A 25581-nucleotide genomic window follows, 5' to 3' on the forward strand; every position below is an offset into this window, starting at 1 on the left:
CACGGAAGGTTCACACACACACACACACACACACACACACACACACACACACACACACACACACACACACACACATATATATATATATATATATATATATATATATATATATATATATATATATATATATATATATATATAAATTGATAAAATAAGAATATGAGCATTAAATACAGTGAAACTTCTGCCTTTATGTACTAATGCATGGTTTTGTGTTTTATGTTATGAGAAGTGGGGAAAATTATTATGCCGCTATGTTATTTTGTCACATTAATTCATAAAGACTGCATTTAAGTGATCAAGTCTTGCCCAAATTAGGCACCGCCCTGAAGCGGTTTATATTTAGATGGGGCTGTCGTTGCTAGGCTTGAGAGAATTCTATAGCATTTGGATTTTTTTTACTAACCTCGTGTTTTGTTAAGCTTAGCCTTATATAGTATTGCAAATATTTTTGTATGTGATGGCAACATACAGTAATCATTATACGTAGATCCTTATCAAAAAGTTGTTTTATTCTGCCATTACCATGATTCATGTTTACTTGCTCAGAGATAACGAAAACATTCTAAGAGAAGAAATCTTAAAGGATCGAATAGTATGTCATACCCAAATATTTTCTATGTGTTTATACTACTCAACCACTAATAGCAACATATTGGTCGAAAAAATATGCAAAATATAATGAGCGTTTTTATTTTAGAAATGAGTAGAATAAAAAGTAAAAGACTGACAAATAGATATTCGAATCTCTTCTAAGTAGGATCAATTGAGTTTTCTGCCGAATCAGAAGTCGCCGTTTGTTTCATTTATAGTTTCAAATAACAAAGTGTAGCCAGTTAAGAAAATAGAAAATAGTAAGAAACATTTACGGAGTGACGGAGGAAGATGTAAAGCTTAAGATGTTTTACATTTTGTTTGTGGTGTGTTGGTGCCTTTGTCATGTTAGCGGTAAGGAAACTATTTCGAAAGTTATCATACTATTTATGAAATTGGTTAATTACCATAGCTTGTTAGCCTTTACTTAAGGTTTTCCGAACTTTGTTTAGCCTATGATATCTGGCTTAGGCTAGACTTCAATCTTTCTGTTGATCATTCTCCCTCTCCTAAAATCTTAATTAAATAATGCAGTTTATATTTTGTTAGTGCTTATGTCAATCACGATTAGTCTACCCGGTACAGTTAATGATAAATGTGTTACCCTGCCTTAGCTTAACCTAACCCAACTGTACATTTTGGTGATTAAACTTCCAGTTTGGTACTCTTTGCTAAATCTTTGGGTAAAGATTTACTGTATTACAGATTATCAACAGAAATATATGTTTTCCTGTAGTAAATAACGTGATTTAACCTTATTTGACCTTCATTTCAACCGCAGACAAACGGAACAACCAGTTTGACTAACTTCAAGTGGCCGAACTGGTTGTTGTTGCGGTTGAAATAAAGGTGAAAACCGGTTGAATCACATTATTTACTAGAGGAAAAGGTATTATTGTAGTGTATGACAGAGCAATGTAACCTGGGGAAAAACTACTATATTCTAGAGAAAAAAAATTCCGCTCTTCGAAAGTGACACTCATTCTTGTCGCATTAGTTTCAGAAATTTATATGTATATATCCACCGATAATGGGGGGCACACAGTGGGAACTCGGGGTTTTGGGTGGGGTAAACATACTGGGGAAACGGTATATAATGGTAAAACAAGCCTTATCTTTTCTATACCTTACCTTCTTGGATGTATAATAAACCAATGAAAAAAGGTAATTTTGTATATTACATCCTAATGTAACCTAGGAAAAAAACTACTGTTTCTTACAGAAAAAATTACGATATCTTCAAAAATGACACTCGTTTCCGTCGCAAATGAATAGTTTCAGAAATATATATACATCTATATCCTACGATAATGGGGGACCCCCAGTGGGAACTCGGGGTTTTGGGTGGGGAAAACATACTGGGGAAACGAAATATAATTGTTTTTCTATAGTAAATAACGTGAATTAAGCGAATTTGATGTTCATTTCAATGGGAAACAAACAGATCAACCAATTCGGATAACTTTAAGATGCACGGTGTCACTTCTCTTACGAACGAACGATAACATTAGCAACGTTACCAATAATACACAGTGTTACCAACGTTGACGTATGGTACACAGAGTTACCAACGGCACGTTGACATTACTAAAGATAGTAATGATAGATATTTCCATAATGTAAATAATTTCTCCATATAAGTTTTACTCAATATATAAAATGTACAAAAAGGGCACAGAACCTAACAAACCCACCTAACCTAGCCTAGTAGTATGACAGGTCACAAAATAACATTTGATCTACATCGACGTTGGCAGCACTGGTTACTGTATTTTTTCATGACACAATCTTTGTAACGGCGCCTCCAAAGTTTATCCAGATATACTGTTTTGTATTTTCCTCCAGTTATTATAATTTCAAGAAGGCAATGTATAGAGAAGAAAAGGCTTGTTTTACGTTTATATATCGATTCCCCAGTATGTTTTCCCCACCCAAAACCCCGAGTTCCCACTGGGGGTCCCCCATTATTGGAGGATATAGATGTATATTTATTTCTGAAACTATTAATTTGCGACGGGAACGAGTGTCATTTTCGAAGAGAGCGTAATTTTTTCTATAAGAAACAGTAGTTTTTCCCTAGGTTACATTAGTATGTAATAATATACAATGAAACCTGAAAAAATACTTTGATATTGAGCTGCGCAATCTAACATTAGCAATGTTAGCATAACATGATAACATTAGCAATGTTAGTGTAACATGCGCTAACTTTAGCAGTGTTTTTCATTTATTTGTTGACATACTACGGGTCGGTTGTAGTCACTCTTGTTCCTTCGTTTGTACTTAGCAGTTTTCGACCTGCGCATAAACTCTGCCTCCACCAATAGGATTTCTTCTTCTCTACCCGCCAACTTCAACTATTCTACTTCACCCGCTTTATTTAAGTATTTTACTTGAGTACAACTATACCATTCCTTTTATGTAATACCCTCGTATACATATTACTTTTGACTAAAGAATTACACGTTTTATTATCCGATCTTATAAAATCACCTCATTTTATATTCCCATTAAATATTATTTATCATACACTCCATTTTATCTTCCTATATTACTTTTATACATTTTGTTATTACCTTGTCACATAGTCCATTCTAGTTCATTCATGTTAACTCTCTAGACTCCGTTGTTTTTCCGTTAACCAATCCCGAGCCCATACGTATGGAAAGTGTGCACAGGGGGTGGGGGTTAAGATTTCCCAAAACCCTTCCCTTATCTCTTCAAGTGGTCTCTCCACACCCCTTCCAGCAAATCCTTCTCCATGGAAACGTTAGTCCTTGTCAGGTCTTTGTTATTTCAAGTGAAGTTTTTTTTCTTATTTTACGATGGAAGTTATTGAAACTTGTAACGGACCTTCCATGTCCCATGCTTAGAAGTTAAGATGTCACAGTCTCAACACCCCGGTGACCCACAAATTTCGTCGTCCAGGTCATAAAAGGAAGTCATTCTTTTCTTTAATTTTAATGTTTTTAGCGTGTGCAGCTCAACATTACCGCTTGCCAGTACATACGAGCTTGATGTTTTATTTTCATGCGAGCAAAGCAAGCCAGTGGCGGAACAATAACCATTATATTTAGTGTTGTTTATGTTAACCTAACATTGCTAATATTAGTTAATTTTAACGTAACATTGATATGCGTAGCGTTGCTAAAGTTAGCAATGTCAGCGTAGCATTGCAAATGTTAGCGTAAAACATTGCTAATGTTAGCGTACGCTGTACATAAGTGAAGTGAGGCCGGAATTTGAACAAGACCCATTATATTTAAACATTTTAATAGAATATATATGTTTTCCTGTAGAAAATAACGTGATTTAACCGGTTTTCACCTTCATTTCATCCGCAACAACAACCACCAGTTCAGCTACTTGAAGTTAGTCGAACTGGTTGTTCTGTTTGTTTGTGGTTGAAATGAAGGTCAAATTTGGTTCAATCATGTCATTTACTACAGGAGAACATGTATTTTCTGTTTGAAATGATAATCTGTAATACAGTACAACTTTACCGAAAACAAAAACATCAAGAACGTATGTACTGGCAAACGGTAATGTTGAGCTGCGCACGTTAACATTAGCAACACTAAATATAATAGTTCTTGTTCTGCCACTGGCTCGATCCGCTCGCATGAAAATAAAACATCAAGCTCGTATGTACTGCCAAGGGTAATGTTGAGCTGCGCACGCTCAAAAACTAGTAAAACTAACACATTAAAATTAAAGAAATTAATGACTTACTTTTATGACCGGGACGACGAAACTTGTAGGTCACCGGGGTGTTGTGACTGTGATCTCTGAACTAATGAATACAGTATCCACATCACCGTTTCTTCTTTGTCTTAGCTATTTTAGTTTTAGTACTGCACTTGGGACACTGTAAACGTTGGGCTATTACATTATAAGATTTAAGAAAATATCAACATTGGTATTCTCCGAAATGCTTTTAAGTATGGAATACTGCAGTCGTTACAAGTTTCTATAACTTCCATTGTAAAATATGCTGAAAGACGTCACTTGAACTAACAAAGACCTGACTTAAACAAAGGTTTCCACGGAAAAGGGTTTGTTGGATGGTGGGGCTTGGGAAATATTAACCCCCTGTGCAAACTTTCCATACGTACGGGTTCGTGGTTGGTTAACGGAAAAACAACGGAGTCTAGAGAGTAAACATGAATGAGCCAGAATGGGAAACCTGTCCAAAGCAAGTATTTATGTGAAATCTGGGCGTGACAAGGTAATAACAAAATGTATAAAAGTAATATAGAAAGATAAAATAGAGCGTATGATAAATAATATTTAATGTGAATATAAAATGAGGTGATTTTATAAGATCGGATAATAAAACGTGTAATTCTTTGGTCAAACGAAATATGTATGTGTGGGTATTACATAAAAGGAATGGTATAGTTATACTTAATCAAGTAAAATACTTAAATAAACTGGGTGAAGTAGAGTACTTGAATGTGGCGGGTAAAATGACGTAGGGGAAAATGGGGAGGGGTTATAAGAGAAGAAGTAATCCTATTGGTGGAGGTGGAGTTTATGCGCAGGTAGTAGGAGTTTATGCGCAGAAGGTCGAAAACTGCTATGTATAAACGAACAAATGAGAGCGACTACAACCGACCCGTAGAGTGTCAATAAATAAAAGGAAAAATATACCGTAAGTATAGGATATAGATAATTAGGGTATTTTTTCATCGGTTTATTATACATCTAAGAAGGTAAGGTATAGAGAAGAAGAGGCTCGTTTTACCATTCTATACTGTTTCCCCAGTATGTTTGCCCCACCCAAAACCCGGAGTTCCCACTGTGTGCCCCCCATTATCGGTGGATATACAATAGATATATATACTGTATATATATTTCTGAAACTTCATTTGCAACAGGAACAAGTCATTTTCGAAGAGAATAATCCTTTCTCTATAGAAAAATGTAGTTTGTTCCAACACGAATACTTACCTCGAATTACTTCCTTAGGAGGGTCCTTGACCTCTCTCAATCTCGACCAAGATTTCCCGCGCTACCCCCCCTATCTCGCTCCCGATAGTTTCTACCCCCACCGCCAGGATAAGTCCTGCGGCCCGGATTAGGGCAGGTCACTGCTTTTCCCGGGTCAGGATCTCATTAAGTCCTTGGTCGTGAGATGCGAAACATCTCACTCTCTCGCTTAAACTCTCGATCCTTTGGCGCGTTGTGATCCCACGTGTTCCCAGTGTGCGGACTTGTGTTTTTCTGCGATAGTGCGTTTTATCGCAAAGTGTTCTCAGTACGTTCCCCTTGTGTTTATCCAGGGTTTCTGTAACTCGTTAGTGTTGGCCCTTCGTGTGCGAACGATGGAGCATGTGCGTCGTTGTCCTGGTCCTAGAGCAGCAAAGTCGTGTGGGGCTTTCCTCTCAAAACCAGAAGTGGACCCGCATTCCCTTTGTTCCACGTGCAGGGGTAAAGTTTGTTCCTCCTCGGACACGTGTCCCGAGTGCGTGAGTTGGGACGGCATTCAGTGGGTACGGTATAGTACAAAGAAAAAGAAGTCGTCGAAGCGCTCCCCCAAGAAAGTGAGTGGCGTGTCCTCCTTACAGTCGGTCAGTGATCGGTCCGACGAAGCCTTCTGCCTCTCCGTCTCCTTCGCAGAGGAGTGGGCAACAAGCCCCCAGTGTGATTGTTAGTCATAGTGTTCTCCCCGGTGAACCCAGTGTGAGGGAGGAACCAAGGGCTGGCCCCTCTGGAGAGAACGGAAGGACCGCGAGTGTTTCGGGCGAATCGGGCCACGTGGCAGGGGATCACGCTTCCTCAGAAGACCCGGTGTGGGGCAGTGTGGCGATCTCAGACTCCCCCCCGCCTACGTGGGCCGGTGCGTCGGGTTCCCCCCCCCCCTGAAGAAAATCACGCTAGAATTCGTCGCCCGAGTAGCGATGCCTTCGGGTGGAAGTTACCGAAGACTCCAGGGAGGTCACCGCTAAGGATGGACGTATCCCTGGGTCCCTGGCCTTCAAGTAGGGACAGAGTGGACTCGGTACCCTCGGTATCTACAGCAGTTCCCGAGGACTTTCTCCAGCACCCTGTCTCGGACGGTCGACGGCGAAGGGCCTCCCCCGCGCATCACTCGGCCAGTCGTTACGCGAGCAACGTGGCACCCTCGGACTCTTCGGAAGCAGGCTCATCCTCCGGGGGAGAACGCAGGGAGAAACGGCACCGGAAGAGAGAGCGGACCGATAGTGATCATTCCCGCTCCAGGTTGAGGTCGCGGCACAGTAGGAAGCGCCCACGCTCTCACTCCCGTAAGTACAAGAGGGAGGTCTCTCCCGGCGGCGGCGAATGGTTCTACGTCCCCTCAGGAGAGTCCAGGAAGCACCGCTCTCCAGACTCTCGGTCCAGTGAACGAGCCTCCAAGTTGTCACTGCCTACATACAACATGGAACCGCTCGACCGGCCACGCAAGAAGGACCTCACTCTCAGGCACAAGTCCTCGAGGCCTCCGGTTCACCCTGCCCGGCGGGAGGAAGCTCGGTTCCGAGAAGACAGCCCGACCGAACCAGCCCAGCTGGGTTGGGCGTCGAGCAGGAAGGACCGGTTTCCGGGGTCGGGTCTTCCCACCGGGACCGTGTCCTCCGCTTCCAGAGCCTTGGGCCAGTCGAAAGGCCTCCCGGAGGCGGTGGCACCCGCCCTACGGCGAGACCCAACCGTGTACGGTGCGCCCTACGGTTGCGGGACGTCCTCCCTGGGACCTAGTAGAGAGCGGCCAGTTTACCACCCAAGCACTGCTCCCCTCCGCCAAGCCGAGGCCTCGGTCGACGGAGGCGAGGCTTCCCCGTCGGAGGACTCCGCCTACAGAAGAGTGGTAGGCCTCGTCAGAAGGATCCATGGAATCCCGGAACCCTCGTCACCGAAGGTGAATGCCTGGAGGTCGAGCCTCTTGAGGTATACGCACCGGGACGTCCTTCTGAAGTCCTCTCTGGCCCTGCCTCTCGCCCCAGACCTAGTACTGGGGCAGGAGTACATCGACAACTTGGTAGCCAGCAGTGCGGAGGCCCCCAAGTCCCAGAGTGCCTCCAAACTCCTCCAGGGTCTTAAACTACAGGGCAAAGTTTATATCCCGGAAGGGCGGCGCCCAGGCCCCTGTAGAGTGGACCCAGCCGTGGATATCCTAGGACAAGGCGGCTCGGACGAAAGGGCCTGTTCAGCCCCTGGAGTTGTCGAGAGACATGATTAACGTCTCCTCATGGCTGGACTGGTGGGCCTCCACGTTGGTCAATGTACAGGCCTCCACAGACCCCGACGACCCGGAACAACAAGGTCTCCTGTCAGACCTTCTCACCTCCGGGGGGAAAGCCCTAAAATTTATGGCGTATCAGGCACTCTCCTTGACGGCCAACTGGGTCCTTCGAAAGCGGGAAACAGTGCTTTCCAAAGTGTCAAGAAAAATCCCGGACAGAGAGGCGCGAGTGATTCGCACCCTACCCCTAGGAGGCGAGTCCCTGTTTCCGTTGAAGGAATTAGAAGTGCTGATGGAGAAGGTGTCCAAGAGGAGAGAAACCAACGTCCCCAAGCCAACATCCTCCAGGAGGCCTCCTTATAGGAGGTCAGTCTCGGATAGTGCCGTGACCCCTCAGGCTATCCCCAGCTCTTCGAGGAGGGACGCCCCCGCCTCCTCCTGGACATCAACTCCACAGCCCTCCCGCAGAGGAGCTACAGCTTCTGCCAGCTCCTTCAGGTCGGGTTACTCCGCCTTGAAAAGGGGCAGATCAAGCCGCCCCTCTAGGGGAAGGTAGAGGGAGAGGCCCCCTACTCCCGCCCAAGCCTCGGGTTGGGGGATGCCTCAGACCCTATTGGCAAGCATGGAAAACGCATGGGGCGGATGCTTGGATGGTGTCCGTCCTGAAAGAAGGCTACAGGATCCCCTTCATAGCGGATTCACCCCCTCTTATTCCAGCCACCCAAACAGAATGGTTAGCTCCCAGGGACCCATTGAAAAGGGCTACCCTGCAAAAAGAAGTTTCCTCCATGTTGGAGAAGGGAGCCATGGAAGAAGTCCTTCTCCCAGGGCTAGGCTTCTACAGCCGCCTGTTCCTGGTGGAGAAAGCAACGGCGGGGTGGAGACCGGTGATAGACCTGTCGGCCCTCAACAAGTTCGTCAAGAAGACGGACTTCAAGATGGACACCCCAAAATCCGTCCTGATGTCCTTGAGGGAGAAAGATTTTATGATGACGGTCGACCTCAAGGACGCGTACTTCCAAATTCCGGTCCACCCGTCGAGTCGGAAGTTCCTCCGGGTGAAATGGGGCTCCCAGATCCTGCAGTTCCGGACCCTCTGCTTCGGACTGTCGACGGCCCCTCAAGTGTTCACGAGGGTCTTCGCGACAGTCTCGGTATGGGCTCACGAACGAGGTATCCGCCTTATCAGGTACCTGGACGACTGGTTGCTCCTTTCCAGTTCAAAGGCCCTCTTGGAAGGGCAAGGAAAGGACCACCTCCGTTTCTGCAGGAGTCTGGGATTCATTATTGAACCTAACTCCATCCAACAAAATGGGGTACTTGGGGATGACGTTGGACACCGTGCAGGGGAAGGCCTTCCCCTCGGAAGACAGGATACAGAACCTCGTCAAGATCATTCAGCCGTTCCTGTCGGGGCTTCCCAGGAAAGCGAAAGACTGGCAGAGGTTGATAGGCCATCTGGTCTCATTAGAGAAGCTAGTCCCCCTAGGGAAGATACGGCTCAGACCCGTACAATGGAACCTCAAGGCTCTATGGTCCCAGACAGGCTCTCAGAAGACATCGATCCCAGTCCTTCCGGACACGAAAGCAGCCTTAAATTGGTGGCGTTGCCAGTCGAACTCCCTCAAGGGGATGCCCCTCGGGTCCTGTCCCCCCAAGTTTCTCCTGTTCACGGACGCCTCCAGCCTAGGGTGAGGAGCCCACCTGCGGGAGGAAACAGCAAGCGGGACCTGGTCGGAGACCGAAAAGCAACTCCACATCAACGTCCTGGAGCTAAAAGCAGTACAAAAGGCATGTCTGCACTTTGCAAGTCGGTTGAAGGGAAACACCGTGGCCCTAATGTGCGACAACGCCATGGTGGTAGCCTACGTCAAGAAACAAGGGGGCATGAAGTCGAAGGAACTGTGCGACCTCACCGTAAACATCCTGCACTGGGCGGACGAGCACCAGGTAACACTGCTAGCAAGGTTCATCCCCGGGAAAAGGAACGTGCTAGCCGACGGCCTCAGCAGGATAGGTCAGATAGTAGGGACGGAATGGTCCCTACAACCAGAAGTGGCCAGACTCATCCTTCAACGCTGGGGCTCCCCGGTGATAGATCTCTTCGCAACAAAGCTCAACGCCAAGTTACCGGTTTATTGCTCCCCGGTACCAGATGAAGGAGCAGCCCTAGAAGACGCCTTCCAGCACAGGTGGGACAACCTGGACGTTTATGCCTTTCCCCCCTTCACGCTGCTAAGGCAAGTGCTCAACAGAGTAAGAACCTCCCAAAACCTAAAGATGACTTTGGTAGCGCCCTGGTGGCCGGAGAGAGAGTGGTTCGCGGATCTGAAGGACCTGGCAAGCCATCCGCCATGGCCTCTGCCCCCCAGGTCAGATCTACTGAGTCAACCGCACTTCCTCAAGTTCCACGACAACCCTCTCTCTCTTCGCCTTCACGCCTGGAGACTATCGAGCGACTCCTGAAGAAGGAGGGGTACTCCTCCTCCACAGCTAAGAGGATGTCCCTATACCTAAGAAAATCCTCTACCGTAGTCTACCAGGCGAAGTGGGCCGCCTTTACGAAATGGTGCGCGACAAAACGAATAAGACCTCTTAAAGCCTCGGTCCCTGACATAGCTGATTTTCTCGTGTACCTTAGGGATAAAATAGGAATGTCAATTCCGGCTATTAAAGGAGTACGAGCAGCCTTAGGCCAAGTCTTTCTCCTGAAAGGCATCGACCTGGGGACCTCAAGACACATAGGGATGCTGATTAGAAGTTTCGAACAATCCTGTCCTCCCCAAGCCAGGAGAGTGCCCAGATGGGACCTGGCCAAGGTCCTGAAAATGTTGTGTCGTCCGCCCTTTGAACCACTCAGAGATATCGGGGACAAAGATCTCACCCTCAAGACAGTCTTCTTGCTAGCCTTAGCTTCGGCTAAGAGAGTAGGTGAGATCCACGGTCTCTCCTACGACGTGGCACACTCCAAAGGGTGGAAGGAGGTATCTTTCAAGTTCGTACCCTCCTTTGTAGCAAAGACTCAGAACCCAGCAGTCTGGGACCTGAGGTTTGAAGGTTTCTCTATTCCGGCCATCCCCAAGACAGGCAATACGGAAGACCTGAAGTTATGCCCAGTCAGGACGATCAGGAAATACCTGGAAAGGACGGCCCATCTCCGTCCAGGTGCCAAGAACCTCTTCATCTCTTCAGGCGTTAATAAGAAGCAAGTGTCCAAGAACACTATTTCCTTCTGGCTGAGACAAGTCATCACTAGGTCTTATGAAGAAGACAAGGTGGCAGTACCAGGCACTCCCCGTCCCCATGACATCAGAGGCCTGAGCACTTCCTTGGCCTTTGAGAGAAATATGGCAGTGGGGCAGATCCTGCAGGCCGGTAAATGGTCACACCAGTCGACCTTCACGGCCCACTACCTCAAAGACTACTCAAGAAAGTCTTTGGATGGATTCTCCATTGGGACAGTCATCGCTGCCCTCCAAGCTGTGTAGTGGCAGGCTGGAAGACGTCCCCAACAGTGAATAGACTCATCCCTACTTCTTCAGGAGAAGACTCAGTAGAGAAGATGTCAAGAGGTAAGCCTTAAATTATAAGCGTAAGGTTTCCGCTGCTACCCCCTATCCGCTCTCTGTACCCCCGCATTACGTAGCCCTCCAGGCACCATGTGCCTAACCAAGTGGCAGAATGGCTCTCCCGCCTCCTAAAGTATAAGTCTCCTAAGGAAGTAATTCGAGGTAAGTATTCGTGTTGGAACAAATCAAAAATTTTAAGTAATTTTTATTTTTCCTAACATACTTACCGAGAATTACTTCCGGGTAATGGCCCTCCCTTCCGTCCCCGAGTGCCATTCTTCCATTGCCGGGTCGGGCTAAACGGAGAACTTAATGAGATCCTGACCCGGGAAAAGCAGTGACCTGCCCTAATCCGGGCCGCAGGACTTATCCTGGCGGCGGGGGTAGAAACTATCGGGAGCGAGATAGGGGGGGTAGCGCGGGAAATCTTGGTCGAGATTGAGAGAGGTCAAGGACCCTCCTAAGGTAGTAATTCTCAGTAAGTATGTTAGGAAAAATAAAAATTACTTAAAATTTTTGATTTTTAAATATGTAACTTCCCTGGTTGTTACATATATATAGCTTAAATCCCGCGTTTCGCCGCGCGGACAGCAGAAATTCAAATTTCGCGGCAATCGCCGCCATGACAGTAGGTGGTCATACATGAGCGCCATCTCTCATAGGTTACCAGAACCATTCCCAACATTCCTCAGAAATCCCCTGCCGTTGATCGAGTCAACACCTAGGTAATTCGTTTCACTGATATATTACTTTATTCTACAATTTGGTGAAGTACCTTTGTCTGATTATTGTTAATGGTTTTCGCTGCCTTTCAACTATCGAAGATATTGGATTTTCCTTTTCACACGAAATAAGATAGTTTTTTGTTGGTCCAACTTGGACAGTTTAATTTAACTTGATTCTCAAGATGGCTCCTCTATTGTTAAAATTTGTGTGTAGGGCTAGAACGGCTTTCAAGATGCTCTTGATTCCCACACAGTATGTAGCAGAGAGCATGTGTGTATTTGTTTTCTTTTCTATGTTCGTAAGATTGAAATGGATAGGATCAAGGAATTTTTTCCCCCTACTTTATTAACTAACGAACAACTCTTAAAGATATAGTGGTAGGGAAAACCTTTAAACATTAAAACATTATGACGTCACAATTATGTGACGTAAACTCTTAGGTGAGATCTGAATGCCTTGAAGGAAATCAGTGCGCCATCGCGATGACATCACAATCCTATGACGTAATCTACTTAGTATGACTTGCAAATATGTTAATTATTTTCTTTTTCTCACAAGAAATGTTTAAAATATTAACTTATTAAGCAAAACTATTTTAATTTTTATAATGTAGGGAAATATATCATTTTTAAGTATATGTTTGTCCTATTAGTATATTTCCTTTAGTTAATTTTTTATTTATTTAGAGATTTCATGAGCGTACAGTCAATTTACGCTACGTAGTACTCTTGACAATCGTTATTGTTTCACAATACTTGTATCGTTATATAATATTTCGATTTTGAGAATACTAATATTAAATTATATAACCTCTTGTATTTTCTTTCTAGCCTTGGTGAAGAGTATAATCTCTCGCAACGGTAATGTCTATTAAGATATAATGTGAAATAGTTGAAAGTGTTAGTGTTCAGTGGCACGTAAAATGATGCAGTGCAGTGGAGGGTGCGTTCGTTCGTGTCCGTCATACTCCTAGCCCGGGACCTCTTCCATGCTCCCTAACCCCTGGGAGAAGGAAAGTCGAAAGGCAAAGGGAGATGTTAGACCTTAATCAACGAACGAACGAGCAGGACGCCCCTCCGCGTCAGAATCGCGTACGTCATAGGTCCGAGCGCGCTTTCGCGGCAAGAACGCACGCAAGCTGCAGCGCTCATGGATGCTCCCTCGCAGCGATCTGGACGCGTTACGGGAGGCGGCAAGGTTCTCCCCCTCGTGGCATGCTGGACGCATGCAGCACGCTGGAAGCTTACAGCAACCTGGGCGCATGCAGCATTCTGGACGTATGCTGGACGCATGCAGCATTCTGGACGTATGCTGGACGCATGCAGCATTCTGGACGTATGCTGGACGCATGCAGCATTCTTGACGTATGCTGAACGCATGCAGCATTCTGGACGTATGCTGGACGCATGCAGCATTCTGGATGTATGCTGGATGCATGCAGCATTCTGGACGTATGCTGGACGCATGCAGCATTCTGGACGTATGCTGGACGCATGCAGTCAGGATTTGTCCCCATAGCATGATAGACAAACAGTTGTCTCTCCTTCGCGACTTACTGGACGCGATACTAACGCTTCTTCGCGTCATGCTGTAAACATACAGCATGCGGGACGCATGCAGCACGCTGGAACCTCACGGCAACATGGGCGCATGCAGCAATCTTGATGCATACAGCAATCTGGACGCATGCTGGACTCATGCAGTCAGGACTTGTCCTCGCTGCATGATAGACAAGTGGTTGTGTCTCCTTCGCGACTCTCTGGACACGCAGCTAATGCTCCCTTACGTCCAGCATGCTGGACGTACGCAAGCAAGACTTACCCTCGCAGCATGGGGGTTACGATGTTGATGCTTCCTTACAGCACGATGGACTTATGCTGGAAGCACTGGGACCTGTCTCTCCCTCGAGACTTGAAGAACGTAAACGTGATGCTTCTTCACAATTCGATGTTATCCTATACGATGTTCCACCAGGACAGGATGAGTTCTTTATGGAAGACGATAGCCGACAGGATGACGCGGTTTTGACTCCTACCCATTCGACTCAGGAGATCGATGTTACTTTAGCCGAAGTTTTAGAGGATGAATCTCAGGATTCGCTGCAGGCAGCTGACCTTAAAAAGCTATTGACAGTTTTAACATCTCTGTATCCAGAGGACTTTACTCAACCTATGCCTCAGAGCCCGCCCTCTCAGTTTTTGAAGGGCAGACCCCGAAAAACATTCTCCTCCAAGAAGATGGTTCTTACTAGATCGGTTAAGAGAGCTTTCTCAACTCTCAACCAATGGACGTCCAAGAGGAAGGATTTAGGGAAGGCCTCCTTTTCCTTTCCTCCAACTAGACTGGCCTCCAGATCTAGTGTGTGGTATTTGACTAGGGAAGTTCTCGGTTTGGGAGTGCCTGCCTCCTCCCAGGGAGACTTCTCCAGACTTGTTGAGTCCTCACACAGGTCAGCCATGAGCAAGTCAAAAATTATGTGGTCCAATTCTGAAATGGACCATCTGCTGAAGGGAATTTTTAGGACAATAGAAGTCTTCAGCCTTATGAACTGGCCTCTCGGAGCTCTCGCAGAAGCCACAGACCCTAAGAACGAGGCTCAGATGCATCTGATTTCCTGTCTGGATAAAGCCATGAGGGATGGCACCATCAAACTTTCCGCCCTTTTCACGGCAGGAGTTCTCAAAAAGAGGGCTATGCTTTGTTCCTTCTTATCTTCAGGTTTGTCCCTTGTTCAGAGATCTAAACTTTTATTTGCTCCGTTGGGTAATCATCTTTTCCCTCCAGACTTAGTGAAAGATTTGTCGGCAGCTCTGGCACAACAGGCTACGCAAGATCTTATCTCTAGCTTTTTAGCAAGGAAACAAAAGGAGGCTCCTCTCACTCGTCAGCCCTTTCGTGGGAGAGCCCCTTCAAGGGGAACTCAGAGGATTGCGGCTGGTCAAGCTCGCAGATTCCCAAGACAGCAAACCAAATCAAGAAAGTGAGACATGCAATCTCCAGACACAAGTGGGAAGCAGGCTTTCCCACTTTTGGCAAAAGTGGAGCCAAAGGGGGCCGGACATCTGGACGATCAATGTCCTCAAGGAGGGATACAAGATCCCGTTCCTGAGAATGCCTCCCATGTTGTCGATACCCTGAGAGTTGACAACAACCCACTGAGGGAACAAAGCAGCAGCTCTTCAAGAGCAAGTGAACCTTATGCTGTCGAAATCAGCCATAGAAGTGGTAGAGGACACCTCCTCGGAGGGGTTTTACAACAGACTTTTCCTAGTTCCGAAAAGGCTTGGGGGATAGAGACCTATTCTGGACGTCAGTCCATTGAACAAGTTCGTCACCAAAGTAAAATTTGCCAAGGAAACTTCAGTGTCAGTCCTTGCAGGCACCAGACACGGAGACTGGATGTGTCATTGGATCTGCAGGACGTGTATTTCCATATCCCGATACCCCTGGACCACAGAAAATTTCTAAGGTTCGTGTTCCTCAAGACCACTTATCAGTTCAAAACCCTCTGTTTTGATCTGAGCACGGCTCCCTACGTTTTTACCCGGGTGATGTCCAACGTGGCTCGCTGGCTTCACCTAAAGGGGGTAAGGTTTTCTTTGTACCTGGACGACTGGCTACTCGGAGCAGAATCACAAGTAAAGTGTCTGGAGGCTCTTCAACTGATAATGTCCATAACGCAACAGTTATGTCTGATGGTAAACCTGGCCAAATCTCAACTAACACCCTCACAGAATATCATGTATCTGGGGATGAGAATCGGTTCAGATCGCGCACAAGGCGCGCTGGAAATGTCGCAAGGACTTTCCCCTGGTGGTCACCAGACTACGGTTGATGATCCTTCGCAGCGATCAGTACACGGTTCAGTTTGCGCACACGGTGCATCAAGTGTTTGATCTGTCTGAACTAAAGAGGTCGATTTCGTCCCTGTTTGACGCATACGATTCTCGAACAGGGGTCTATGAGTAGAGTCTCAGAGGAAGTGGCACATAAATATCAAAGAGCTAGTGGCCATTCACCTAGCCCTCATTCACTTTCAGAAGGAAGTCCGAGGAAGATTGGTTCAGATGAAAGCAGACAACACCACTGTGTTGGCTTACATAAAAAAGCAGGGAGGCACTCATTCGGTCTCACTTTACGAGGCTGTGAGAGATCTACTTCTCTGGGCGAAAGCGAGGGACATAACCCTGATTACCCGCTTCATAGAAGGGGAGAAAAACGTCAGGGTGGATCTGCTCAGCAGAAGTCAAGTTCTATCTACAGAGTGGACCCTGCATCACGAGGTGTGCACCAGCCTTTGGAGGTTGTGGGGTCAACCCTCGATAGACCTCTTCACCACACAAATGACAAAGGGGATGCCGGTATTTTGCTTTCCAGTCCGAGACCAGGAAACAGCCGCAGTGGACGCTTTTCTTCTGATCTGGGAGGGTCTAAATGTATACGCTTTTCCTCCATTCAAGATCCTGGACAGTCCTGAAAAAATTCAGGGAATCCCCCAACGTCCGCATGACCCTGATACAGTAGCTCCATTTTGGCCCATGGGTTGCAGAGATGATGGAGTGGCTGGTAGATACCCCCAGAACACTACCATTATTAGGGTTTACCAATCCACGTGGGCCATATTTAGAGTATGGTGCAGAAATAACAAACTTTCCTCTACCAGTATCTCTATAGCCAATATAGCAGATTTTCTGTTGTATCTGCGTACAAAAGAGAATCTGGCTGTGCCTACCATCAAGGGTTACCGCAGCATGCTAGCCTCCGTCTTTTGTCACTGACACATTGACGTGTCAGGTAACAAGGATCTTTCAGATCTCATTAGATCTTTTGAGACCACTAAGAGGAAGGACAATATATATATATATATATATATATATATATATATATATATATATATATATATATATATATATATATATATATATATATATATATATATATATATATATATATATATATATATATATATATATATATATATATATATATATATATATAAATATGTGTGTGTGTGTGTGCGTGTGTGTGTGTATATATATATATATATATATATATATATATATATATATATATATATATATATATATATATATATATATATATATATATATATATATATACAGTATATATATATATATATATATATATATATATATATATATATATATATATATATATATATATATATATATATATATATATATATATATATATATATATAATGTTTGTGCTGTGCGTGTGATACTTACACGACATGACACTTCTGCAAGGCCAGCACACTTCCATTTCGTGGTGGAAACGACTTCACCCTCTCTGGTCCATTGGTCTTCCCGTCAGCATGTGACTGTTGACTCGGCTGCCGCAGGGGAATCATCATCGCCTTGACCCTTTTCATTCATTATTGTCTTCGCCTTTTCCCTTTTCCTATGGGAAACATGGATTACTGAGCGAAGGGAATGTGGCTTCTCAGAGATTGACTACGGTCTTTCTCATCTCAAGGTCGTTCACCTTGCAACGCAATAGGCAGAAAAACAACAGTGTACTATTGGGAAGAGCACCCTTCCCGTTCGTGGGTTAGGTTGCGCTTCCCATTGTTTGTCTCAATTATTTTAAGTGAAATTATGATTGTAATTTTAACTTTTGAACTTTTCTCCGTGGGGAACACTTCCCTTCGGAAGATCATGGTTCTCACTATTAGTGAATATTCTTAGCTGATTTAAGTAATTATAATTCTGGTTTGTTCCGTAACTGGCATACAAACCACGCTATTTGATAGGGGTATTAATTTCGGCGTAGCTGAAATGAGCCATTAATTTTTAACAAGGGTTAACTACCCACACCGCTAGTTAGCAGGGGGTAGGGAGGGTAGCTTGCTACTGCTCCCCCTCTCACACCTGTGATTAAGCTCACTTTGCTTTCGGCTCGGATGGTGAACGGACGTTGCTGCCCTTCATCCTCGCCGACAATTGGCAGCCATTTATGCTTTTTACTTTTTCTTTTCTCTTAGACTGTGTGTGTGAAGTTGACTTCTGTGACCTTGCGCACCTGCCCTGGCCTTTCCGACCGCCCTTGTGGAACATTCATGTCGGCGGTCGAGACCGATCCTCACGCCCTTTGTCCTTCTTGCAGAGGTCAATGGTGTGATAGTGTTAACAAGTGTAGGGAGTGGTCTTCCTCCCAGTGAGAGACGTTTTCGCGACGATGGAAGTAGTAGTCCAAGCGGGATATTTCTCCTTCAAATGTTGCTTTGAAGGAAGAAAAACCCAAGGCCTCTTCTTCCGTCGCCCAAACCTCCTCCAAAGGTCCTACTCGGTCGGTCTCTTTCGAGAGACCGTCGAGTAGTAGCGTAGACCGATTTATTTCTGTCCAACCCCGGGTCTCGAGAGATGAGGTTGCTTCCCCCTAGCGAAGCAACACCACCTCTCCCCCCCGGGGGAGGCCTTGTCACTAACTTCTGTGTTTCAGATTTGGTCCCCTTGGGGCTCACGGGTTCGCCCTCCAAGGTAGCCCCCCTCTGGCCCTCAAGAGAATGGTTCACAGAGGTACTGGAATGGATGGTGGACACTCCCAGAAGCCTCCCTTTGTGAGTAGATTTACTCAAACAACCCCACTTGATAAGACACCATCAAAGTCTCCAAAGTCTTCGACTAACTGCCTTCAGACTATCGAAAGACTCACAAGAGCTAGAGGCTTTTCAAAGGAGGCAGCTAGAGCGATTGTAAGAGCTAGGAGGTCTTCAACCATCAGTCTCTATCAATCCAAGTGGGAAGTTTTCAGGGAATGGTGCAGGGTCAACTCTTTCATCTTCCAGTACCTCTGTAGCTCAAATTGCTGACTTCCTTTCATTCCTGAGAAGAAAACGAAGCTTTTCTACATCAACTATCAAGGGATACAGGAGTATGTTGACGACTGTATTCAGGCACAGGAACCTGGACCTTTCAAATAATAAGGATCTACAAGAACTAATTAAACCCTTTGTGACAACAAAGCAACAGCACCAGGATTCACCAGCTTAGAATCTGGATGTGGTGTTAAAATTTCTGATGAGTGACAGATTTGAACCTCTGCACTCTACATCTCTGAAGGACCGCACGATGAAAACCCTTTTCTTGGTTAGTCTGGCAACAGCCAAGAGGGTTAGTGAAGTCCATGCATTCAGTAGAAATGTGAGTTTTCAAGATAGTAAAACGATCTACTCATTACTGTTGGGTTTTCTTGCTAAGAATGAGCGCCCTTCCCAACCTTGGCCTAAGGCCTTTCAAATTTTGCACCTGGCGGACGTGGTTGGACTTAGACAGAACAAAAAATTTAAGAGGCAAGTCGGAAGCACTGTGGTGCTCGGTGAAGAAACCCTCCTTGCCAGTGTCTAAGAATGCCCTGTCATACTTTATCAGACTTATTAAAGAGGCTCCTTCTCATTGCACTGAGACAGACTTTAGTCTTTTAAAGGTCAAGACTCACGAAGTGAGAGCTGTAGCAACATCGGTGTAAAGCATTATGGACACGACCTTCTGGAGAAGCAAATCCGTGTTCGCTTCACACTATTTGAGAAATGTCCAGACTCTATATGAGGACCAATACACTCAGGGACCGTTTGTAGCAGCAGGTACAGTGGTGGGGGAAGGATCCACCACTACTTTCCCATAAATCTAATACCTTCTTCTCCTCTTGGAACTTTTATTTGGTGTTTTTATGGTTGTCTTGTGGAGATTGCGACAGTCTTCCGTAATCATTGATTTGTCAGGTGGTCTATTTTGTTCCTTGAGAGTGCCTCGGCAATGGGTATTAGATGAGGCTCTGTCACAAAGAGGTGTGATCACCGGTTGGCAGTTCCTAAGGATCTTCAGTTTCCTGAGAGGACCGCTGGATCTCATAAGGAAAGCAGACATAATGGCAGAGTATCATTGAAGTCAGCTTCCTTATCAGGTACGAACCCTCAAGTTTTTGTATTTAAACTCTGTATTGGCTGTCTCTAACCCTCCACCAAAGGTGTTAATTAGCTATTTATATAACCACCAGGTAAGTTTTGTGTTTAAAAATGTTATTTTCATTATAAAATAAATTTGTTCTGTAACCGAAATACAAACCATGCTATTTACATAGGGTTTACTTTCGGCGTAGCTGAAAGGACGAGCCATTAGAAATTAACGAGGGTGTATTACCCCCGCGCTAGTTGGGGGGGGGGGGTGTTAGGGGAGTGGTAGCTAGCTACCCCTCCCCCCTCACACACCTGTGAACTGCTTCACTTCACTTTTGGCTCGGACAATGAACAGACGTCTCTGTCCCGTACTCGCATGGCAGCCATTAATGCTTTGTCTTACTAATTACTTACTTTTCTTATACTTAATATATATGTAAACATTCTTATGTTTATGTATATATTTGAGTATAGAAATACAGTAAGTTTCCTTTCAGTCTTTGTGCTGTGTGTGTGTGTGTAGGAAGTCCACTCATTGTACGACAACTTCTCCGTGTTGTCTCAGGCCACTACGGTGACTTTTCATGAGTCGCGATCTCTCCCTTGGTCCTTCGGTCTCCCTTCGGCGGGCGCTGCGGGGAATCGTCATCGCTGGACTCTACTTACTAATATGTTTCTCCGCTGTTCCTCCTTCCATACGGGGAACTTGGTCTATCAGCTTGGGGAACTTGGGAGTTTTGTTTGACTACGGTCTCTCTCTCTCTTCTTGAGTTCGTTCACCCTTTTATTATTATTTCGTATTACGGTAGCTTCCATCCTGTTGCGGGTTGAATTGCTTCCGTTTATTTTGTCTCAATTATTTTTTTTATTTAAATCTAATTGCATTTGTTAACTTTTCAGCTTCTGTGTAGAACGCTTCCCTTCGGGGTTCATTCGTTCTTACGATTAGTAATATTCTTAGTCGAATTACATATTTATAATTGTTTTAATTCTGTTTTGTTACAGTTCTCCGCCTTCCCTCCCCCTTCCCGTTAGTGGCAGTGGGGAAGGAGGGCGCATTCCTGTGTGTAATTCTTATTATTCTTTTCCCGTGGGGGTTCCTCTTCGGAGTTCCTCGGGGGAATTAATGTTAACTAATTGTTTTATTTTCACAGTTAACTATCTAGTTTTTTCGTTTGCTTAATGTGCCTACGAAGCAGAGCTGTCCTGTTGGGTCCTGGGGAGTCTGCCGTTGCCGTCGCCTCTACGACTTCGTCATGGGCGTGTTCCTTCTCCTAGAAGTTCTCCCGTGACAACTGTCAGCTCCTTATAGAACGCTCAGGAGGTTCGCCTCCTTGGGTGGGTTCTTCCCTTCCGAGGGAGGTTCCCTTCCCAGGTATGAGTTTTTTCCCCTTCAGGGGGGCTTTCTTCTCCTACCTTAATTTTTTTCTGGTCCTCGGGCGGTTATGCTCTTGGTGCTGAGCTACCGCTTTTGTAACCATGCTCAAGGGGCTGAGCAATTGCAAGGCCGGACCATGGTGTTCGTGCGATTTTGCTCTTGGTGCTGAGCGGTCGCACTTGCAGCTACGCTCAAGGGGCTGAGCAACTGCAGGAGCTCCTCTTCGGAGGGTTGCTCTTTATGGTCAGCTTGCTGATCCAACGGCCCTAAGGGGCGCCTTCATCAGTCTCTTCTACGAAGTGTTCTTCTTTCTCGTTCGCGAGAGAGGACACTCATAGAGACTCCTCTTCGGAGGACTCCCTACTGCTGTTGTTGCTGAAGGCTCAGTTCCCCCCTCCGAACATCTTCGAGGGGGCAGCTGAGTCCTACGGTCTCTCCTGCGAGTGTCTCTCCCCCTCGGGGGAGTTCACTAACAGAGACTCCTCTTTGGAGGACTGATGATGGTGCTCCTGTCCGTGGTCATCCTCATCTTCAGCCGCAGAGGATCCTCCTCGACGAGAACAGACTGTTGCTGCTGCTTCTCTAGACCTGCCATCTTCGACATCTGCCAGATCTTCTTGTCTTCCTTCTCTGTTCCTGGATGCAGTAGCGCTGTGGGCGCCTCCACCCCGTTTTCCAAACGGGCGCCGGACCCTTCGGGGCTAAGGGCTTATCTCACATGGGAGTAAGCCCTTTGGTGCCAGGTTTTTTTACCTGTGTTACCTCGTTCTACTGCGCGCGTTCGCAAATGTTCCTGATGTGCGCAATGCCTGCCAATGCGCCCTCGCGCCCACGATCTCCGGATCTGGGCGCAAGTCTCCTGCTGTGGACCAGACTTCTGCTGAATCAACCTGATCGCCAACTCTTCTGAGTCCTTCTGTGCGGCTACGCACCATGCGCACCTACGGTCTCCTGAACGCCCACGATCGCCTGCTCGCCAGCGCACATCTGGTCACCCTTTCCTGATGTGCGCATTGGGCACCAACGTTCGCCCTCGCGTCCACGATCTCCGGATCTGGGCACAAGCAGGGAGGTTGTTCTTCACTGAACTCCACGTACACCTGCTCGCCAGCTCGCATCTGTGCCACCTTCCTGATATGCGCATGCGCGCCATCGTTCGCCCACGCGCCCATGATCTTTGGATCTGGGCGCAGGCAAGGACATTTTCCTGATATGCGCATACGCGCCATCGTTCGCCCACGCGCCCATGATCTTTGGATCTGGGTGCAGGCAAGGAGTTATTCCTTCGCCTCTCGCCGACGATCTCTCGTACATCTGGCCGCGCTTTTCTCAGCTGACCACACAACTACGCTTCTACGATCTCCTGGTTCCTGCCTTGTCACGCAGTTCAAGAAGTTCCTTCGCTAGCGCACAGGCGCTCACAGGTTCTTCTAGACTTACAGCGCCTCTACTTCGCCGCCGCCCAAGAGATATCTAAGTTAGCGCACAGGCGCTCACAGGTATCCCTGGGCTCTCCTTACGCACCAGCGATCTTCTACGCGCCCGCGCAATTCGTCGCCTGCGCACAAGCGTTTTCAATGCCAACGCTTCAATCGTCGTAGGTTTCCTACACGCCTACGCGTTAACTCTCCTGTACGCGAGCGGTCGCTATGCGCCATTGCCTGCCAAACACGCCATCGCTTGACCACGCGCCATCGCTCGCCAACGCACCTTCGCCCGCCTACGAGCCATAGCTCGCCAGGTCACGCCATCGGTCTCCCGGCCGTCTGCGCTCGCCCGCACGCCCGCGCACTCGTGAACCTGTGTTCGCGCACCAGCGATTTTCCATCAGTCTCCTGACCTCCAGCGCTCGTCCTTTCAACCGCGCTCGCCCTCACCTGCGCTCCCATGCACACTTTCGCCTGCGCGCCTACGTTTACCCACGCGCGCTAACCAACGTTTTGCCATTGCGCGAGCACCAGGGTGATTTCGACCGCTATTCCAGTAGGGCAGGAAGCGTGTTATCGTAACACGGGCAACCTGGCGAGTCATCTGGGGCGCGTACTTCCAGTTCACGATCTTCTAGGGAGAGCGGCCAAGGCCGCAAACGCTAGGATTGGCTACCCCCCTGCAGGGTCCCTGGTGGGGGGGAATGCCCAAGGTTGCGCGCTCAAGTGGCAGCATCCCGGGGCCGATTCCTGCACGATTTCCGTGATCAGCCAAGGAATCGCGTCCCGTTCTTTACATCTCTACCTCCGCTGACAGCAAATCCAGTGTCGCCGAGCTCCTATGCCATGGGATCGGCAAAGGGGAATCGAGACTATGCTCTAGAGGAGGCTCTCCAAAAGGTCATCGACGGCTCCCCCCCACGGCTTCTTCAGTCAACTCTTTCTTGTAAGAAAGCGTCCGAAGTCTGGAGACCTGTCTCGACCTCTCTACCCTGATCAAGTTTGTCAAACAAACTTCGTTCAGCGTGGAACAGCAGAGCCAATCAGGCTTGTAGTGAGACTACAACTCTTCATGTGCACACTGGAGCTGAAGGACGGGTACTTCCAGATCCTAATCCATCCGTCTTCCAGGAAGTACTTGGAATTCAGCCTAGACAACAGTTATACCAGTTCAAGGTTCGGTGTTTTTCGACCTCCCCGCAGCACCTCAGGTGTCCTCCAGAATGTTCACCCTGTTATCTTCATGGCCACACAGGAGCGGCTTCCGTCTCCTTCGCTTTCTGGAGGACTGGCTATCCCATGCAGTCTCGGAATCGACCCTTCCTCAACACCGAGACAAGCTTCTGGGACTTTGCCAAGATCTAGGGATCATGGTAATTCTCGGGAAGTCTTCTCTGTTCCCATCTCAACAACTGGGATATCTAGGCATGATATTGGACTCCAATCTCCAAGCCTTCCCATCAGATGGCAGGATAGCAAGGCTGAGGAGAATCGCAGAACCTTTCCTCAGACAAGGAGAGCTTCCAGCCCAATCTTGGTTACGCCTCCCAGGTCACCTTTCCTCCTGGCCAATCTAGTTCCAACGGCCGCCTCAGGATGAAATCCCTGCGTCGGTAGCCCAAGTCCCGGTGGAATCAAGACAACGATTCCCCGGACATTTGGGTCCCTTTGGGGCCTGCGGAACGAATGGACCTGCAGTGATAGCTGACCTATGGAACCTTTGCAGGGGAATGGATCTTCTCGCCCTTCCCCCTAATTTGATGCTGTTTTCGGACTCGTCAAAACAACGTGGGGGGGGGGCGTCTACGTTCTGAATCAGGCTTATGCTCAGAACCAGAAGGGTACCTCCACATCAATCTGCTAGGAATGAAGGCCGTAGTCTGGCCCCTCAACACTTCCAACAGACCCTGGCGAGTCACTCCGTGGACAACAACTCCACAGTAGTGACTTTCGTTTCAGCAAGCAGGGAGGTACCTCTTCATATCAACTTTCTCATCTTACAGTGGAGATACTGAGATGAACTGAAGTCCACTCATCCCCTGTTTGCGACAACCTTGAATTTCAAGCTGCCGCTGTACTACTCCCAGTCCCAGTCCCCAAGGCACTCTAGCAAGATGCCTTTCTACACGGTGGGACAACATCGACGTCTACATCTTCCCACTGTTCTGTCTGTTGAGAAGGGGGCTCAACAAGACCAGACTATCGGTCAACCTGTCGATGACTCTGATAGCTCCTCTGCGGCATCATGCAGTGTTGTTCCCGGAACTTCTACATCTCCTGACGGAACTCCTGAGAGAGCTTCCCCCATGACACGAGCTACTCAAACAACCACACTACGACAACATCTACCACAAGCCGTAGCATCGCTTCGGCTTCACGCCTGGAGACCATCCAGCATCCCTCACAGAGAGAGGCGTTCCCAACAAGTTGCGGAGTGGATGTCTCAACACCTGCGAAAGTCTTCCGCAGGGGTCTGCCAGGCGAAGTGTAGAATCTTCTGTGGTTGGTGTGGTGGGAGAGGTACCTCTCCCCTTGATGCCACTATTCCAGCAATAGTGGAGTCATTGTCTATCAGCGGGAGGAGATGCTCCTGTCGCTCTCGGCGGTGGAAACCTATCGCCCAGCCCTTATCCTGGCCTTCAGGCTGAAAGGAATAGACATTTCCTCCTCGCTGGATCTTTCTTCGCTCATACGTAACTACGAAGTTACCTGCCCCAGTCGGAAATGAGACCTTCTCCTGGAACATGGTTCGGGCTCTTAGGGCT

General features: G+C 47.0%; 1 protein-coding gene across 6 annotated transcripts in view; it reads left to right on the top strand.

Moving 5' to 3' along the window:
- The first annotated feature begins 808 nt into the window (after positions 1 to 808).
- Positions 809 to 25581, top strand: part of babo (TGF-beta receptor type-1 babo) — a 419621-nt gene continuing 394848 nt past the window's right edge. For 5 of the 6 annotated variants that reach the window (XM_068378785.1, XM_068378786.1, XM_068378790.1 and 2 more), the window contains exon 1: positions 812 to 948. In XM_068378785.1, coding sequence (XP_068234886.1) covers positions 900 to 948 — 49 coding nt within the window. In that variant the 5' untranslated portion in view covers positions 812 to 899. Of the gene's footprint in view, positions 949 to 25581 lie in introns of all 6 variants that reach the window. The other variant, XM_068378789.1, reaches the window with a different exon arrangement.

This window comes from Palaemon carinicauda, chromosome 8, assembly GCF_036898095.1.
Source record: "Palaemon carinicauda isolate YSFRI2023 chromosome 8, ASM3689809v2, whole genome shotgun sequence".
NCBI lineage: Eukaryota > Metazoa > Arthropoda > Malacostraca > Decapoda > Palaemonidae > Palaemon > Palaemon carinicauda.